Genomic DNA, 20,830 nt, shown 5'->3' on the forward strand with positions numbered 1-20,830 from the left:
ACATAATCTGAAGATGATAATCTAATTTCTGTTAATGACTCAGTTACATACTTGGAGTTGTGTTATTGGTATCCACATTTAGTTGAAAAAGTAATTTTCTATTCACATCTGATTTAAAGGGACTCACTGAATCCTTGGGTTAAAATGTTTGACATTGAAAAAGAAATGTATGGTTTCGCCGCCTGCTGCGCAAGCTCAAGGACCCTGAGTTAGATCCCTGGTACAAAAAAAAAAGAAAAAGAAATGTAAAGTTAAATAATTGTTGACCTGAGATTTAATAAAACCTAATTTGTTATTTCAGGTTTAAATATCTTTGTTTACAAAGTGGAGATTATCAAATGTTATTTAAAAACCGTACTGCCATGTACCAAAATGTTTATAAGCAGCATTATTCATGAGAGCTTCCAAGTGGCAGCAAATGAACGCCACACACCAGGCCACTTGAAGGGTTCCAATATCAGGAAGGCGAGTAGATGGTCCGCTGGCAGATGCCATAGACCTGACACTGAAAGAGGCCGGGCACAACTGTGTTTTACTTTTTGGTGAAGTTCTAGAACACTACGATTGCTAAGAACGTGGTTACTTTGGGAGTTATGGGAGAGAGTACAAGGGTTTTGTTTTGGTAGGAATGTTTAGTGTCTTGATCTGCACGATAATTATATAGTATTTGTCTTGTAAAAATTTATCTCCAGCAGTATATTTATGATTTGTATATTTCTTAAAAGTGTGTCATATCTCAGTGATAGAGAATTTTTTCCTAAGTTTAAAACTTCATCTAATCATTTAAAAAGTTAGTAACCACAACATTAGTTTCACTGATGAGGGAATGTGATGTTCTATTTTATTTTGTACATTTGGGTCCTATTGTCCAACAAAGAAGGAATTTTATTGCATTTTTTTTTTGGTACCGGGGATCGAACTCGGGTCCTTGAACTTGCGCAGCAGGCAGCAAAACCACTGAGCTAAATCCCCGGCCCCCGGCCATGCATTTTTTAATAGTATACTTTTGCCTCATTTGTTTCCATTTCTGCTGTATCAGAAAATGTACTTGACAGTGTTTTGGATGTGGGTGGCATATAAACTATGAAAGAAAGGGGGGACTATTGAGAAGGTGCTTCCCATGCTAGTAGGAAGGTAGTCATAAAAGCCCCTGTGAGTCCTGGCTTGGTAAACCTGGAAAGGCAAGGAAACACTCATTTAAATACATCTAAATATTGGCAATCTCTTTCTGAATGTGCAGGACAGAGAATCTGGATGTGAGCATGTGCTTTACAGGTTGGAAACCAGCAGGTGTCTACATTTAATGTCTAGATACCTATGATGCCCTCGTTTTTTAAACAATTAATTAATTAATTTATTTATTTATTTTTGGTACCGGGGGGTTGAACTCAGAACCTTGCACTGCTGAGGCAGGCACCGGAACCACTGAACTGAATCCCCAGCTCCGATGCCCTCTCATTTTTAAAGCATGCTTTCTGGGCCGGAGGCATAGGTCAGTGCTAGAGTGCTTGCTTAGCATGAGTGAGGACCTGGGTTCTATCCACAATGCTTGTGCGGCACCACCCCCCCCGCCCCCCGCCCCCCCAGTATGCTGTCTTTTAACCTATAATTTCTTTCTTTTTTTGGTACTTAGGACCTTGTACTTGTGAGGCAGGCGCGGTGCCACTGAGCTAAATCCCTGTCCCTAATCTATAATTTCTACATGGTTGTCTGATTTCTTAGTCTTTATCAAGTCTAAGCCAGAATGTTTTTTAGACACAGGTAAACTTCCAGGTGTGAGAGTCCATTTTGTTCACCTAAGGAGGAACAAATAGGTAATATGGAATTTCTAATGAGACCAAAACATGAAATAATGATTTTCTACCAGCTTATTTGGAACTGGGGGCAAAATTTCAGTTTCAAAATTTTTAGAGATAATAAAATTTGAAGATTGGGATCAGAGCACTAGCTGCTTATATTCTGGGTATTGTAATAATAGGTGACACTGAAGCAGAGCCAATAGATTATCCTTTTCATTTTTTGTGGGGTTTTTTTTCATCTTTTTGTGTTTTTGAGACAGGGTCTTGCTCTGTAGTCCAGGGTGACCTTGAAGTCAAGATGCTCCTGCCTCAGCCTCATAAGTGCTGGCATTATAGGTATGCAGGGATCATAGGCATGTGCCACCATGCTTTTTTTTTTTTTTGGAGAGAGGGTTTCACTATGTGGCCCAGGCTGGCCTTGAACTCGCAGGGATCCTCCTGTCTCAGCCTCTGGAGTTCTGGGATTACAGGCATGAGCCACCACGGCTGGCCTTGTGCTGTCATTCTGGGCTTTAAGAAATACATTATTTAAAGTAGATTTTTCTGAGTTTTAACAGCAGTGGTAACAATAGTAAAAACTGTGTGAGGAACATTTTATTTTTTTATCACATTCACGTTAATCTTGAGTAACATAATTATTAGGTTTTATAATTAAGTAGTTATACAGCTTCTCTGCTGAAGTGCTTGGGACTAGAAGTATTTCAGATTTTAAATTTTTTTCAAATTTTGGAATATTGCTCACATGAAGTCAGGTGTGAAATTTTCCACTTTTGTCATCATGTCAGCTCTCAAAAACAGATTTTAGAGCTTTTCAGATTGAGGTTTTAGATGTTCAATTTATGTAAAAGTGCTTTGAAAGTTAACAGTATTTCTACAATTCTTATCATTGATTATTTCTCTGAGTTTATCAATTAAAAAGTTCTTTGGTGAATTTAGAACTTGATTTTGTTAGTATCTGCGATTCCATAGGAAATACATGGCATGTTATTCTCAAATGTAGTCACACTCAAATTATAATTCCAAACTCTTGTCTCATAAGTAAATCATTTATATATTTCTTCACGTTCTTCACAATGTATTAATGTCAAAATAGTCTTTTCCTCTCACTCTTATTTTCTGAAACATTTTATTTAAGATATATTTATATTTTAATTTTCTTTCTTCTTTTCTTTTTTATGGTACTGGAGATCGAACTCAGGACCTTGCACCTTGCAAGGCGGGCAAGGCACCAGAGCTAAATCCCTGGCCTCTTTAATTTTCTTTTTGTGTCGGACTTTTTATTTTATTTTATTGACTGATTGTAGTATTACAGGTTGAACATACAGCCTTAAACATGCTAGGCATAAATGTACTGCCATTGAACTACACTTCCAATTCAGTGTTTTATACAATCAGTATTCAAATAAATTTAACTGTATAACTTTTTCTAGTATTTTATTTTGAAAGTTTTCAAACATAATGCAGTGTTGAAATAATTTTATAGTGAACATCCATATTCTGCAAGTACCTTTTTTTTTTTGGTACCGAGGATCGAACTTGGGAACATCCATATTCTTACTATTTAGATGCAACTGTTAGCCTGTTACTGTGCTTGCTTTATTATGTATTTATCCATCTACCCATGCTATTAATCCATCTAAGTTTTCTGATGAATTTCAGAGTAAATTGTGGGCAAGAGTACCTCCTCCCTCTAAGGACTAAACCTTGTATATTTTATTAGGTAGAGCACAGTGTTTTTTGTTGTTGTTTTTTTGATGCTGGGGATTGAAATGGGGACCTTTGCACTGAACTATATACCTAGCTGCCCACCTTTTTTATTTCTTACTTTGAGACAGGGTACTTGCTAAATTGCCAGGCTGGCCTCAAACTTGTGATTCTCCTGTCTTAGCCTTCTGACTAGCTGGGGCTATAGGTTTGTGCCACTATATACCTGGTGAAATGCAAAATCTTAATTGTTCATTTGCTGAATTTTGAGTAATGATCCCCTGTGTAGAACTACTCCAGGAGGTGTTTTAATTTCTTGTTTGAAATAATTGGAAGAACTTAACTTTCTTTTTGGTTTTTGGTACTGGAAATTGAACCCAGGCCTTTGCACAGAGCTACACCCCCAGCCCAGTTTTAAATTTTGAGACAGGGTTTCACTAAGTTGCACAAGCTGGGCCTGAACTTGGAGGCCTCCAGAATATGGGTATTACAGTTATGTGCCACCACATCAGTCCTTTTTTTTTTTTTTTCTGGTGTTTTTGATACAAGGTCTTGCTATGTAGTTCAGGCTGGCTCTGAACTTACTATGTAGCCCATGCTGGCCTTAAATTCATGGTGATCCTCATGTCTCAGCCTCCCTAGTGCTGGGATTACAGGTGTGCCCCACCACACCCAGCCATACCAGGCTTTGACTCTTTTTGTTGTAGTTGTTTTCCAGGACATGCAGTAAATTCTTGGCCAAATTCTGTAATAATGTCCTCGCTTTTTGGGGGGGTTGGTGCCAATCGTGTTGTGCTTTATTGTCCTTGCAAACCACTGGAATGACTCAGAAACACTAGTATTTCTTTCTTTCTTTTTTTTTTTTGGTACCGGGGATCAAACTCACAACCTTGTGTTTGTGAGGCAGGTGTGGTGCCACTGAGCTAAATCCCCGGCCCAGAAACACTAGTATTTCACTGAAGAATCAGTGAGTGAATTAAACCAATAGGTGTGATAATAAAAATACTTGTCATAAAATATGAGGGATCAGGTAGAGGAAACCTCAGAGCTTGTGAAAGCAAAAGTCTACCAGCCTCCATAAATAGTTTTTTAAATTTAGGTACATTATTTGTGGGGGTTTTCTAGTAAAAAAGAATGTGGTGACAAAAGTAAGATAAAATTTAGATAACAAAGTAAGGTATGTAGTACGTGTGTGGTGCTCACCTTGCGCCAAGTAGTATTCTGGGTGCTGGGAGTAGAATAGTCAGAGAGACCAACATCATTCTGCAGGCTCACAATCATTGAGACAGGAAGTCACTGCAGGACCACCAGCATGTGCAGTCATGTTCAGTTCCTCTGCTAGGCAGTTAGTGCCATATGTTAGTTGATTTTGATTTTTATGAGGAAAATATGGTATCAAGTACATAAAAATAGATAATATGATCAATTCCCAAAAGACACATCATCCAAGCAACAGTTATCTACTCAAGGCTATTTGTATTTTGCCTCTGTCTCTACCATTCTCTTCCAGATTATTTTGAAGTAAATTTCAAGTGTAAATAAATACTTCAGTATGTGTCTTACTGATAACGACACTTAAAGAGTGGAGCTTATGAATTAATCTGATTTTAAATAAAAATGTTTTTTGTTAAAATGAATCCAAGTGTTACTTATATATAGAGAGAGCAATTAAAATTGCTTTCATTGAGCTAAATTGAGATACTTATATCCAAATCTATCACTTGAAATACCTGCTTTTGAAATAATAGAAATTTCAGCTCCCTAGAGTTTCTTTCTTCCTCCATCTCTTACTCCCTGAGTTGAACCCTGGGCCTTGCACACCACTAAGTAAACGCCCTATCATTGAGCCACATCCCTAGTCTGTCCTTCCTATCTCTACCTATGTATGTACCTGCCCACAAGGGGTCACCAAGTTGTTCAGGTTGGCTTCAGACTTGCCATCTTCCTGACTCCTAGACTCCTGAGTTCTGGGACTACAAGATATGTGACACTATATCCAACTATCCTTAACAATTTTTAAAGATGCTCTTATAGTTTTTATTTCTTGTTTGTATGTAAGACATTCAGTTTTTCTATTCTAGTTTTATGTCCTTCTGAAATAGAAGATGGAACCCAGGGTCTTGAGCATGCTAGGCAAAGGCTCTCTACCATTGACTACGTCCTCAGCCTCCAAATTTTTTGTTATTGTAATGGTGTTTCCATGGCCATTATTTTAGTTGGTATTCCTAAAATGGAGGAATGTTGCCTCTGTATCATGTGCCCATTTAGAAAGGAAGATTATATATTTACAACTCAGTGTAAGATTTGTATAAGAATTTCAAATGGTAATATTTTCATTCAGGTCTGACAAGTGAAGGTAAATAGGAAGTACTGCTTGAACTTTACTTTTTTTATTTTTCCTTTTAAAACTTTAAATGTAAGCTTCTAAAGGAGAAAAATCTGAAATCTTTGTTTCTTAAAATCTTTCCATGGGGCTGGGATTTAGCTCCGTGGTTCCTCCACCTGCCTCATAAGTGCAAGGTCCAGAGTTCGATACCAGGTACCAAAAAAAAAAAAATCTTTTCATGTAAGTTGGGAGTTTTCTTTAAAAGTAGATGTCTAGGGCCAGAGATTTGGCTCAGTGGTTCCGCTGCCTGCCTCGCAAGCAGAAGGTCCTGAGTTTGATCCCCGGTACCAAAAAAAAATAAAAAGAGTAGGTGTCTGAAGAGCAAAGATAGTACTATATGTATATTTACTATTTAAGCAGTTTTTAAAAACATACAGGAAGTGCCCATTTGCCCATTTGATATTCATTATAGGTATAAAAGCTGTCATTGGGAATTTTTTTGTTTTTGCTAACCAGTGACCTGAATGTTTTCATTAATTAGTAAATGATGCTGAAGATTGAACCCAGGGTCTGTCCGCTGAGCTACATCCTCAGCCCTTTTTATTTTGTTTAAATTCTGAGACAGGATCTGCACAGGTCCTTAAATTGCCAGTATTGGTGTGAATTTAGGATCATCCTGCCTCAGTCTCCAAGAGTGCTGGGATTACAGTGTGTGCCAGCATGTCTGGCTGGTAAAGGCAATTTTGAAAATATAGAACTAAAATGCAGTTTAAATTTAATTTCTTCAAAAGTTTTATCATATATAATCTTGAAATAGAGTTCTGGTAACTGGGCAGTTGAACAGAGGAAAAGGCTGCTTTGTAGAGTGATAATCTCTTTATTCATAGCAGCATTATGGCATGTGTATGTTTTTATAAACCCTCCAAGTAAGCATAAACAAATAATCATTTAAGGATATTAGGAATGGATTTTTATGGCTTCTTGGAATTGGAAGAATTAGTTATTTTAATTTTGTGAATCACTAATATGGAATTAGAAATGCTTTGAAAATTTATAGTTTTTCCTATTTTGGTTTAAAGCCATTTTGCAGAAGCTCCATACCCAGACTTAATTGAAATCCTCTGTGAAAGGTAGTTTTGGGAAAAAAAATGTGTCAATATATTTATTTGTGTACTATCTTTCATGTAAGCAGAATATATTTTACAGTTTTTATTATTTATTTTTTAGGTTTTTTTTTTTTTCAAATATGTCTCACCATTTCTTTTTTTTCCTGGTGCTGATTTTTGAACCTAGGTCCTTCGTGCATGGTAGGCAAGTCCTCTACCATTGAGCTGCACATCCAGCCCCTTATCTCACAGTTTAATATGGAATATACTACTAAATGGGCACTTTATATCCCCATGGAAAAAAATCAGACGTTTTTAACTTTCAAACAGATATAAAGTATTGACTTTGGTTTTTCTTTACAGTTGAAAATTTTCCTGTCTCTTGGGAAATTTGAATGTTAATAGTAATTTAATAACTGCAATACTTTTTGTGATTAATGCTAAGAAGCAGTTTAAGGGAACACCTTGAGTTTAGTTTTTTAAAAAATAGACTTGCAAAGGTAATAATGTAGCATACATTTCTGGAGGGCCCTGTATGTGCTGGGACTTGCACTAAGCACTTTACATTCCGTTTCTCATTTAGTCCCCTAGTAATTTCAGGGATATTAGTATTAATCCTATTTTATACATGAGAAGCCGAACTTTAAGTTAAACACCTGTGTGTTGAGCTTTACCCTTTGTAGAGTTTTTTGCTGTTGTTGCTGTTGTTATATTGGGTGATGTATAATCGTATCTTAACAGCAAGTTTTCAAATTTATTTCACATATATTTCACCCAATATTGCTAGAAGTACCATGAGTATATTAGAGCAGATGACTGATACATGTTCTGTAGCTCTCTATTCTTACTGCAATAATCTTTTTGTTATTTTACATCAGCTCCTAACAGGAGACAGGTGTTCTTCCTCCATCCAATTCCCCAAGTTCCTCCACAGAAAACCCACCCTGTTGCTGAAATGTTAAAATATCAAGAGCATATTAATTTAAAAACTAGTTACAATTTTTTTTTTTTTTTTGCGGTACCAAGGATGGAACTCAGGACCTTGTGCTTACAAGGCAGGTGGGATGCCTCTGAGCTAAATCCTGGGCCCTTACAATTTTGTTATCAGCTTTTATTTTGCTTCTAAACTTGTTAAGCCAAAGGTTCTCCTCTTCAGTTGTGCTGAAAGAATAGCAAAATGTTTCCTTTTCACCTGTCTGGCTCAGCATTATCTCCTTGCTTGCTGTTGCTTATGTATAAAAATCTTGTACTTCTAAGTAGAATACTTCTAACACAGTACACCAAATATATGTGCTATCTTTCATGGGTTTATTTCTACATTTCTAAGGAAACTAGAAACAGAGTTATGTAACATCCTTATTCTCTGGAGTTTATTTTTTTATGAAATTGTAATATTTTGTTTCCTTTTTCCTTTTTTATTTTTTGGCATTGGTCTTTGTTATTTTAAATGCTTGGCTTTCTTCATTGAACAGTTTTGTTTCCTTTCATCCTCATAAAGACTTTACTATTAGTTATATTCATGTTATTTCATTAATGCATTTTTGTGTACATATTTATCCTATTTGATTATGGATAAGATTTTTATTACTTTAAAAAAAAACCTTTCCAAAATTAACTAGAGAAATTAGTGATTTTTTTTACATATTTCTTTTTTGTCTGTTTTAGGATGGCTACCATAGAGTAGTTAATATTGTGCCAAAGAAACCACCACTGCTAGAAAAGAAACCTCCACTGCTAGAAAAGAAACCTCCACTGCTAGAAAAGAAACCACCACTGCTAGACAGACCTGGTGAAGGAGGCTACAGTAGATATTACAGTCATGTTGCTTACCGAGAATATGACCAGGGCCGCAGTTTTTCTCACGATCGAAGAAGTGGTCCACCTCACAGAGGAGTATGTAAATTTCCCCATGTACTAACCATTATCATAAGTTTAAAATTCATGTGATGAAAATGTTTGTGATAGCCATAAAAGCATTTGAATAAACATTTCCTGCTGATGCTCTCTTGAACGGCCTGCTGGAGCTGTCCAGTGGGAATTGTATCTTGGGGTCATAGACAAGGTGGGTAGGCACTCTGGACAGCTCAGAATGTCATTGTTTCCGCTGAGCTTGCCTTCCTCAGTGCTAGGGATCAAGCCAAAGGCTTTGCAGGTGCTAGGCAAGAGCTCTACCGCTAAACCATATCCTACATTGTTTTTTTTATCTTTCAGATTAGCAGGGATTTTCAGAGCTGTATAATCTCTTGTCTTGATACTTTAAAAAATGATGAGCAAATGGTTACCATTTAATGCTGGTACAATTACTATATATTAATCATGATAAAATGCTATGAGAAAAGGGGTTAAAGTTGTTGATAGTCTCATTTTTGTTGTCGTTGTTAAAGTCTGGTAGCTCGTATTAAAATGTATGCAAAACATTGTTCATGTCATATAGTAAGCACTTTTAAAATATTAATTGCTATTATTACTATTATAATTTTTCTCTTGATAATCTAGAAGTTCATAAAGTTCTCTTTTTTTTTTAAGGGAGAAATATATAGTCTTTTAATTCAACAGTCCATCTGTACATAACAACAAAACTTTTTTGCTTATAACCACTAAAATGTATGTGGGCATACTGAAGAAGTAACTATTTGGATTGTTTTTAAAATGTTACCAGAATATAGAATTCACATAAATATAATTTCTTATTCTTTTTTTGAGGGTACCGGGGATCAAACTCTGGTCCTTGTGCTTGCGCAGCAGGCGATGAAACCACTGAGCTAGATCCCCGGCCCTATAATTTCTCATTATTGAAACTACATGAAAAGGATACATGTTGTTACATGTGTAAAATTGTCCTCATTTCTTATTAATTTGATTAAAAGTATTTTTTGACACAATTCATGTTTTAGCTTGCATCTTTACAATATTCCTCTTCATGTTTTTGTACCTTTTCTGTTTCCCCTTTTGTACTGTATGTAACATAGTAATTAACAGTATATATTTAAACACTTACAATAAAATTTGATCTCACACTGGCTATGGGATTAGTCCCCATAGAGTACACTTGAAGAAATGGAGGTCAGCAATTTCCAAGGATGGGTACTTAATGGGACCTCAGTTCTCTTTATTATTACATAATAGTACCTTTGACAAATTGACAAGCGCTAACAAGACTATTCATTGTGTTCTTGTGTGTGTTCCTAAACTTTGTGTTTTTTTAAAATTAATTTTATTGGTACATTTGAGGTATACAATATAATGACATTCATCATTAGAAATTTGCGCCTTTACATAATCTCTCTTATTTTTTCCCCCTTCCCCTGCCCTCCCTCCAACCCCTCCATCCCTCCCTATTTACAGAGACTTTGTTTCCATTTTTTCATTTTCTCTTTCCTAAACTTTGGAGTGTTAGAGTCTCCTTACTTGTCATAGAATTGATTTTTTTTTTTGTTTTCAGATTTTAAAAGTCATGCTGTTCCTTGTTAAGCGGGGTCAGATGTTACAAAGTAAATGCTGTGCATTGTTTCTATGCTAGAAATTCTGGATCTTGCCATTATTCTCCAGGTAGATCCAGGGAGAAACAATTTGAGTGTAGAATAAACATTTGTTATCTCTTTTGTGAAAATCTTTTGTGGCCTCTAGTACAGACAAGGAGTTGTGTATTCTTTGGACTAATTTCTGAAACACTATGAACATGTTTTTTTTTTTCTCCGCTTAAAAACTGAACCATGACGGTGCTTCCAGAAGAGCACAGTTGTTTCCTATTGGCCTCCAAATTTTGTCTGTCTGGGCTGGTGATACAGTTAAGAGTAGAGCACTTGCCTAGCATGTGCGAGGCTTTGATTTCAATCCCTAGCGCCATGAAACACAAAAAACCAAAACAATTATATTTGTCTTCATGCTTTGTATTACCTTTTTAAAAAAATTTCCTTCAAACACCAACCACATTTATCATCCTTATAGTAATTATTATCTGGGGTCCACTTACATAAAAAAACTACTTACTTGATCTGGTATTGTATTACAGCTGTTGAATTGTTTCCTTTTGATTTAGTGTTGAGAAGGAAAATGATACATACATTTTACTTGAGAATAGGAGTGTGTTGATAAAGAGGAACATGAAGGGTTTTTCTTCTTGAATCAGTTTTCCTAATTATAAGTAATTTACATGTTATAATTTATGCATTGCATTATTTTAAAGTAACCGGTATGGATTGCTATTTTATTTTATGTATCTTTGTGAATGTATCTTAGAGGGCAAATTGTGTTTGATTAATGTTAAATTTAGTGCTACATAGTACTCTTTTTTTTTTTTTTTTTTTTGGTACTGGGGATTGAACTCGGGTCCTTGCACTTGCACAGCAGGCGGTGAAACCACTGAGCTAAATCCCCAGCCCCTTACATAGTACTCTTTACATAGCTTATCAGTGATAGTTCTTTAGTGTATTTCTTTTAGTTGTGGTTTTTAGTCAGAGAGGTGTGAAAAGAAAACTTGAGCTAGGAAAGAGGAAAAAGCAGATAGTTTCTCTGAGTTTGAATCAAAAATTGAGGAGAGAACTTGGAAAATGATGGGTGGAGAAATTATAACCAACTCAAGCCTTTGTTCTCCAGTAGCCATTAACTGTCCTGCTGTTGGTATTTGTGTCTTTGGCAGTACATCTGTACAGTGTGAATCTACCAAGTGAGTCACATATTTTTATTTTTATTTTTTTATTTTTTGGTACTGAGGATCGAACTCGGGTCTTTGCACTTTCGAGGCAGGTGGCAGAAGCTAAATCCCTGGCCCTCAAATATTTTTAATAGAGCTAAATCCCCAGCCCTCATATTTTTAATAGAGGTAGATGGTACCATAGGTTCTCACATACTATCTACTGTTGATTATTGAAATGGATGACTTGTCTTTGAAGCGTAGGAATATTTAAAGTATTTTTTTCCTCTAAAAAGTTTGACCTTAAAAATAGATTTCCGGAGAAGAGGATGAAATGATCCATGTGTGATAAGTAGCTGAAAAGGATGAAGCATAATCCAGTTTCCACAATATATCATCCATAAAGCCCAGCATACAATAAGGAAATAATAAATAAAAAAATACTAGACACAAAAAACTAGGAAAGCAATACTTATTTCCAAGAGATAAAGAAGCTCATAGGAGCAGACTCATGCATAAACCAGATGTTGAAATTATTAGACAATATTTAAAAATACTTTCTACAAATTTGTACAGGAATATAGAGATGAGCAACTTAAGTGGATTGGGAGGACATCAGCAGAAATAAGCTGTACCTAAAAAAGTAATTTTTCCAAAATGACCAAAATGCCAATCTTACAAAACACATTGCAGAAAATAGAGGAAGAGAAGACATATCAACAATTAGTTTGAGACCAGTAAAATCTTAAAGACATTAAAAGACAAAAAAACAATATCCTTCATTCCAAAAATTCTTTTTTGTTTGTTTGGATTTTTTTGTGAAAAATTCTTAATAAATATTTAACAAGTTAAAAAAAAGATTTCCGTAGTCATGCTGGATATATCCTGCTCATCCAAAAAGTGTTAACTGTCTAAATAACTTTGTTATGTTACAGGATGCATCTGGTTATAGATGGTCAAGAGATGATCATTCTGCAAGTCGACAGACTGACTACAGGTAAACAGATAAAGTAATAATGAAAGTACCTTAATATTTCATTCTGCAATATGTGCTGCCCTCAGGCACATAGCTGAAAATACTAGGATTTCAAATTTTGAAAGCAGCAAGCAGTGTATTCTCTTTGTGACTATAATAAATCTGGTAATTAATATTCTATGTATATTGACATTTTGAAATTGATAATGGAAATACTTTAAAATAATTTCAAATATTGATGTATTCTTGCAAGTTAATACTCTTGATGTGTCATATGAAGTATGAGGTATACATTTGCTTAATTAGAAGTAAAGCATTTCTTTAACAAATAGCCTTCTGAAATTCTACGATGTTCTTAACTGCTTGCTTGCTTTCTTTTTTGGTTCTGGGGATCGAACTCAGGACCTTGTGCTTTTCAGGCAGGCAGTGGAACCACTGAGCTAAATCCCCTGCCTCAATTGCTTTATTTTGATTAATAAAAAAAATTTTTTTGAAAGGCCCTGTCTTTGTTAGCTTTGGTTACTCATAGAGGGTACCTGATAGAATAGTTGGCGAATAAAACTTACAACTAGAGCTGAGCACAGTAGCCCAAAGAGGCTACTGATTGCAAATTTGTGCCCAGCCTGGGCAATTTAGTGAGACCCTGTCTCAAAAACAGGGGCTGGGGATGTAGGTCAGTGGCAGAGTGCTGCAGGATTCAATCCCTGGTCCAATTAAAAAAAAAAAGTGATGGGCAGATAAGCAACTTTTTATTTGCTCAATTTTTGGTACTGGGAATGAACCCAGGGCTTCACACTGAGCTACATCCCAGCCCTTTCTTTCCTTTTTATTTTTGAGACAAGGACTCACTAAGTCTCTTCAGTTGCATGGACTGGGCTCAGATTGCCATCCTCTGCCTTGGCCTCCCAGAGTGCTGTGTGTACAGGCACAGACCACCTTCCCCTTTTGAAAACATGATTTTGTCATTTGTTCTTCAAATGACTCTACAGTATTCATTTTGAGAGTTTTAAAGAAGCCCTTTAACGATGTCTTATGAGCTCTCCGGGAAAAGAAGCCCAAATTCCTAGAGAATGTATTGACATGAAGAATGATAGTGTCTGCCATAAAACCATAGGTACCAGGCCAGAGCTGGACTCAAATTCAGTGGGTCAGAGCAATACATTTTATTGTGTTAGGCCTAGTCGATGGCTGTGCACACAGTGGGGTGTGCTTTGGCTAAGGAACCCAGGGTCAAGAGCTCACTACCTTTTGGAGCAAGCAGGGAGTTGCGAGCTGGTCCTTTCTCTGGTAGTGAGCAGCCCTTCAGTAGTTAGGCTGTAGTTCCCTCATCTCTATAAACGACCATAGAGACTGCTTGGCATCAGTATGTAGTTAGGTCTTATAGTTTGACATTCAGATCCCATTACAGACCACCAAGAGAAGCAAAAAAGAATAAATGCTGAAAAACAGGTTTTGATAATATTGAACACTCAGTAGTTATAAAAAGCTTATTATAGCCAGCTGGGAATGGAAGAGAATTTCCTCAACCTGATAAATAGCATTTGCTGTACTGAAAGGTAAAGTTAGAACAGTTGCTTTAAAATCAGAACAAAATAGTGACACCTGCTATTGCTGTTGCAGCTCAGGATGATACATCTCGGCTCTTGCAGGAAGGACAAGCAAAGTAAAGGTGTAGAGATTACAATGGAAGTTTTTTCCCCTTGTTTTTTGGCAGTACTCAGGATTGAGCCCAGAACCTTCACACTGAGCTACATCCCCAACCCTTTTTATATTTATTTATTTGGTACCAGTGATCGAACTCGGGTCCTTGCACTTGCACAGCAGGCGGTGAAACCACTGAGCTAAATCCCCGGCCCTCAACTTTTTTTTTTTGTGGTACTGGCAATTGAACCTAGGGCCTTGTAGATGATAGGCGAGTCCTCTATCCTTGAACTACATCCCCAGTTTGATACCCTGCCTCAAAAAACCATAAAGGGTTAGAGATATAGGCTAGTCTAATGCCTTGAGTTCAATCCCCAGTGAAATGAAAGGAAAAAGAAAAGAGCTAAATATATCCTTGCCTAGGAATAGTTGAATAAAGTTGTCAGTTCTGTCCAACTTAAGGTGTGAATTCAATATCATTCCAGTAAATTAAGAGTTTTTGTTGTACAAGTTAACATACTGCTTCCAAAAATAGTATTAAAGAATAAAGGACCACTTGGGAAAAATAGCCTTGAAAAAAGATAATGAAGACTCAAGGTACCTTATATCCCAAATTGTAAAGTAATGAAGAATACTGTAATGTCATAGGTATGGTCAGATATAAATGTGAAGTAGACCTGAAATGAACCTGGGGATATTTAGGAGTTTGGGGTATGGCAACAGTAGTAGCACTTGAAACTAAATATAGGCAGGATGAACTTAGAATAAATAAGTAGTAGTGGGACAAGTTTAATTTTTTATTCTTTTTGGTACTGGGGATTGAACTCAGGACCTTGAGCTTGCAAGGCAGATGGTGGCACCACTGAGCTAAATCCCTGGGCTGGGACCAAGTTTTAAGAAACATAAAATTGGAAACTTGGTATGTCAAAATAATGTATGATATAATTAAGACCTAGTAGCCGGCGCTGGTAGTGCATGCCTATGATTCCCGCACTCAAGAGGCTGAAACAGGAGGATTGATAAGAGTTCCAGGCCAGCCTGGACTACATAGTGAGTTGAAGGCCAAAGTGACTACCTAGGAGACCCTGCCACAAAGCACAAAAACGAAAAAAGACCTACTGTATATGTGAAAAACACTGTATAAAACTTTTTGTGTATGTGTGGTACAGGGGATTGAACCCAGGGCTTTTGCACTAAGATACATCCCCAGCCCTTTTCTACTTTTTTATTTCAAGACAGGGTCTCATTACGTTGCTAAATTGGCATTCATCACCAAGCCCAGCTAAAGGTTTCTTTGGAAAGTTAGACTAGTTGATAGGTATCCTTCTCCCACGAGAGAATTAATTTATTTATTGTTGTTGTTGGGTTTTTTGCAGTACTAAGGATTGAATGAAGGAGCACTCTACTAGTGACCTACAACCCCAGTCTTTTATTCTTTTTTTTTAAACAAAAAGCACAAGTATAAGTTTATTAATTTTAGCAGAATACAGTGACAGGTGGCTTGTAAACAACTAATGGGTTAAGTTTTGTTGTTTGAATAGTTCCAGCATATTTGGCATTTTTTATTAACTAGTACATAAATGAATAGAAAAATAAAAGATTGTCATATTGTCCTTTGTATTTCTCCTTTAATATATCGGTATGGTAGTCTACTAGAAAGTAGTAAATGGCTTCAATTGTAGAAAGAAAAGTATCTGGCTTTCCTTTTTGATGGCACCAAAAGCAAGTTTTTCTTGTTTTCAACTCAACTTGTAACAACCCCTGGAGCTGCTCTTCAGTGACATCTTGTTTGTCTGGTTCCAGGTGCTATCTATAAAGATCACTTTTTTCAGGGTTGTGCCTTTGCACTTGCTGTCATTCAAATCACAGCTCTCCTGTTCTTCAGTTTTCTTGCTCTTAAAAGATGTCCTCTCAGGGCCATCAGTTTTGGCTTTAGTTTGAATCCTTTTTTGCAGATGAAAAGAAATACCTTTTATTGAGATAGACTGAGGGCCAGGAAAAATGAGTGCAATTTCATGATCCTCTTCTTCATATTCTGGAATACAAGGGTATGTGTAAATGTTGACAAATTCAGGTGTTAAGAGTTTTGCATGGATAGCAGTGCTTTTGCCATCTGTTTCATTTGGATGTTTAATGATGTCAATCTTCAGTGGCAGCTTCACAAGTGGCATCTGTCCAACAGGTACATTTTCCACTGAGACATAGCACGTATAGCAGTAGAACATCCTTGAGCCACCACACCAGAGACATTTTGACCTCCCACTTTGCTGAGCTTTTTGAAGAATTTCTTGAGATGCTAAGCATAAATTTTGAAGAGGATCTTCTGAAGCTGCACAGTCCACCAGCCCGTGTGGGGCTCCATGTGTCTTCCGCTCCTCCCCAGCCCAGGCACAGGCCAGACAGGACTGGGACGGACCGGCGGAGCACTTTTGGGGAGACACCAGTCTATTCTTTTTTTTTTTTTTGGTACTGGGGATCGAACTCGGGACCTTGCGCTTGTGAGGCAGGTGGTGGCACCACTGAGCTAAATCCCTGGCCCCCTTTTATTCTTTTTTGTTGTTGTTATTGGTACTGGGGATCGAACTCATGACCTTGTACTTGCAAGGGAGGTGCAGCACCAGTGAGCTAAATCCCTTTTCCCTTTAATTTTGGAGACAGGGTCTTCCCATGTTACCTAGGTTGGTCTTGAAGTCATGATTCATGATCCTCCTGCTGAAACCTCCCAAATGTTGGGATTACAGGCATGCCCAAGCCTTTTTGAAACAGGGTCTTAAGTTTTCTAGGCTGATCTGGAACTTGTGATTCTATTGCCTTAAGTCCTCTGGAGTAGCTGGGATGATAGATATATACCACCATACCCAGCCTTTTCTCTCTCCATATTGATTGATTGATTGATTGATTGGGCTTGTGGGAGTATGTAGAATTTCATATGTATGCAATCAAATTATATATATGGATCCTTAATCATTACAGTTATTTTAACATCTTTGTGTATATTCTGTATCCTTCATATTTGTAAATAGGAGTTTTCATCATTACTAATAAGATTTTTCTGTATTTTTTTTTTCCTGTATTGCTTTGTTCATCTAATTGCTTGTGGAAATGCTTTCAAATTCTTTGATTTAACTTGAATTGAGCCTTTGTAGAGGTCAAGCAATAGTGTATATGTGTGTCAAATAGTGTACATACATGTCAAATTTCACTAGACAGTGTACAGTAGAAGACAGTGGTACAGTGATAATACAGTGATAATCTATGAATCACTGTTTTGTTTTTTATGGAATAATTGCCAAAAACAGAACTTTTTTTTTTTTCTTTTTTGAGACAGGGTCTTGCTATGCAGTTTTGGTTGGCCTTGAACTCATTATGAAGCCCAGGCTGGCCTTAAACTCCCAGCAATCCTCCTGCCTCAGCCTCTTGAGTGCTGGGAAAAAAACAGAATTTTTGATTGAAAGGGCATACTGATTTTAAGTTTTAACAGATGTCAGTTTGCCTTCCCCCCCAAAAAATATTTTTTTGGTAGTAGGGATCGATCTTAGGTCCTTGGGCTTGCTTGGCAGGTGCGGTGCCACTGCACCTCAAAATTCCTGATCCTCAAATTTTTTTTTTTTTTTTTTTTTTTTGGGACCAGGGATTGAACTCGGGACCTTGCGCTTGTGGAGCAGGCAGCGGAACCACTGAGCTAAATCCCTAACCCTCAAAAATATTTTTTAAAATGTGAGATTTTAACTTGGATAATCACTTTTCCTTTTGATTTATTAATATAATTACAGTTTTGTAATTTCCCTTAAGTGTGCTGCTATAAGTATCCCATGATTCTGATGGAGTGATTTTGACATAGTACAGTACATTCTGATTCTTTCATCAGAGAATGTCGCTGCTGCTTTCATTCTACCCTTTAAGTCCTGTGGTTGTAGAAGTTCCTTATTTGATCAGTTTTCTTAGCTGTCATGAACATCAAAATAGGTAACAGTCTGTTTCAGGTCATAGAGTTTATTCTGTATTGTATGTTCAGTCCTGTGTAAAATATTTCTTGTGTCTAATTGTATGTCAGTTGCTCTTCTGACCTCTGGGACTAAAAATCTTCTACCTTCATTTAACCTACATTTTAATATGAATTGTAGGTAGTGGACAAATAACAAAGTTTTTGTGAAGAGAAAGCAGAACATGGGGTAGAAAATACTGAAGCTGTGTACATCTTCCTACACCTTCATGTGGCAGCAGGGTGTCATCAGAAGTACTTTGGGTTTTGTTTTACCACAGAAGCTATAGCTTTACTGCCTGACGTCTCTCTGGCTGTCTATAAGCCATTCTCTCTATCTTGTGGGCTCTTGGAAGATTTCCTACTTGAAAGAGTATTGGGATAGAAAGTAGCTATTGTTTTAGAAAAAACTGCAGTGTAGTCATGCCAAGAGTGGTGTTTATTAGTAATATTCTGAGCATTTAGGAAAACTGCTAGTCAGTACTGTTTTTATCAATGAGGCATGTGTAATGATTCTTTGTATTGTGAGATGAAAACATGAGAATGTTTGAAATACATTTTAAATTTATAGAAAGTTACAACAACAGTTCAAAGACCCTCAAAAAGTCTTCATGAGTTCCTGTTAGTGTCTCCATTGGCCCTAGTCATGTGCTACACAAAGAGATCTATTTCGGTCTCATGAATCACATTTTTGTACTCTTCAGTCTGGAACAGTTCCTTAGTCTTTCCTTGTGTTTTTGGCTTACTGGTTTTGGCAAGATGAAATGAATACTCGACAGAATGTTGCTCTGTGTAGTTTGGTGTTTCTTCGTGATTACATGTAGGTTATAATTGTTGTCATGATAATTCCTGAATGTATTTTTTTGGTACTGGTTTTTGAACTCAGGACCTTCACACTACATCCTCACCTCCTTTTATTTTCACTTTTTATTTTCACTAGTTACCCAGGCTGGGCTTAAATTTTTTTTTCCCCCCTGATACTGGGGATTGAACTCAGGACTTTGCGCTTGCCAGTCAGGCGCGGCACCACTGACCTGCATCCCCAGTCCTGGGCTTGAATTTTAATTATCCTCCCTTGGCCTCCTACTGTGCTGGGATTATAGGTGTGCACCACTCTCCCTGATTTTATTTCATTTTAGGATGTACATACTGTTGATGTGTTCCCTTATTGGTGGTGACTTTATTGGTTAAGATAGAGTCTGCAAAGTTTTGTCACTAGGATGTTATATGAAATTACATATTTATACTATTCCCTATTGCATTTTAACTTGCTACTTTTAGCATGCATCAGTTTTTCTTGCCTGAATTAATTATCAATATTGTTTGGACATGTTTGTGTTTCCCAGAGTTCATATGTTGAAATTCTATAACTCTCAATGTGATCGTACTACAGTACCACATTTTCCCCAAAGTAAGACTTAGTCTTATATTGATTTTTGCTTCAAAAGATGCAGTAGCGCTTATTTTCAGGGACTCTCTTCATTTTTTCAGGTTCTACAATCTACCTTTATTCCTGTGCTGGTGATGAATATCATTTCTTCCGCTTGTTGTTCTGTTTATGTATCATTGGGAAAATGTCTCTTCAAGTTCTTTGCCCAATTTTGAATTCTGTCTTTTGTTAATGAGTTTTATTTTATTTTGTTTTATATTCTTGGTATTAATCATTTACTGTTTAGTCCGAATTGCAAATATTTTGCCCATTCTTTTGGCTTTATTAATCATGTTCTTCACAACAAAATAATTGTAACGTTGAGGTCCATTGTCTCTTTTTTTGTTGTTGTTTCTTATGTTTTTCATTTCATATCTGTGAATCTACTGCCAGACCAAGCTCATCTGTCTTATTGTGGCAGGCCCACATCTTTCTGTGCTCATTTTTCTCAAAAAGATGTTTCAGGCTCTTATACTTTTTCTGCCTCAGCTCTAAAATTAGCTACTTCTCAAAAGAGCACCAGCTCTTTGTAATGGAGAATAATTTTTTGAAGTCAATCATTGTGTATTGACAACCATGAATTCATCACAATATTTTTTCCATTCCTTATATTTTTGTCCTTTTCTGTCAGTGAGAAATCTGGCTGTGAGTTGTGGGGAGAGACCGTCCTCTTTTGGCAAAAGAGACCTCTGTGTATCTTTTTACTCCTACACATCTTGTCAAGATATGCAAGGCCTGACTGCTCATTATTTAGGCTAGTTCTCAGAGTGGTGGTTGGAGTGAGTGATCTTGAAGGATGAAGTAGTGTTACCCTCTTTGTCAGGTAGTAGGCTTGTTTATTGCATGGTGTAAAAATGGTGGATTCTCCAAATTCAGTGTTCCCCCAAAATGTGAGCAAGCCCACTGCATGTGCAGCACAGTGTATACTTGTATTACCCTGACCTAGTGGGACTAGTGACCAGTGGGAATTGATGCAGGTGTGCTAGTTCTTGGCAATACTTTTTGTACTGTGAGTGATAAACTTCTTCGTCTCTAAACCAGGATTCTTCTCATCCATGAAACAGTAACAGTAATTTATGAGCTTATAGGTAAAAGCAAACCCCAGACCTAACACCAGTATCAGCAACATATTTATTTGTTCATGCTCCTGTATGTAGTTATTCTCGACTCCTCTACATAGTTCTCCTTACTCCCTCTAGCGCCTTCCATTTGTAGTTTGCTGCTGCTGGCCACT

General features: G+C 36.8%; 1 protein-coding gene and 1 pseudogene across 20 annotated transcripts in view; one reads left to right on the forward strand and one right to left on the reverse strand.

Moving 5' to 3' along the window:
* Pphln1 (periphilin 1) overlaps nt 1-20,830 on the forward strand; it is a 150,800-nt gene that overhangs the window by 30,491 nt on the left and 99,479 nt on the right. For 11 of the 20 annotated variants that reach the window (XM_087200201.1, XM_087200202.1, XM_087200204.1 and 8 more), the window contains exons 3-4: nt 8,601-8,828; nt 12,504-12,565. The exons of 2 other annotated variants lie outside the window; for them this stretch is intronic. In XM_087200201.1, the coding sequence (XP_087056327.1) occupies nt 8,601-8,828; nt 12,504-12,565 (290 nt within the window). The remainder of the gene's footprint in view (nt 1-8,600; nt 8,829-12,503; nt 12,566-20,830) is intronic. 7 more of the 20 variants (XM_087200206.1, XM_087200214.1, XM_087200216.1 and 4 more) reach the window with 1 other exon arrangement.
* LOC106008734 (tRNA-uridine aminocarboxypropyltransferase 1 pseudogene) lies at nt 15,640-16,706 on the reverse strand (annotated as a pseudogene).

The sequence above is a fragment of the Heterocephalus glaber genome, unplaced genomic scaffold (assembly GCF_053883595.1).
Source record: "Heterocephalus glaber isolate CG9 unplaced genomic scaffold, H.glaber_assembly_v1.0 deba00001733, whole genome shotgun sequence".
Taxonomy (NCBI): Eukaryota; Metazoa; Chordata; class Mammalia; order Rodentia; family Bathyergidae; genus Heterocephalus; species Heterocephalus glaber.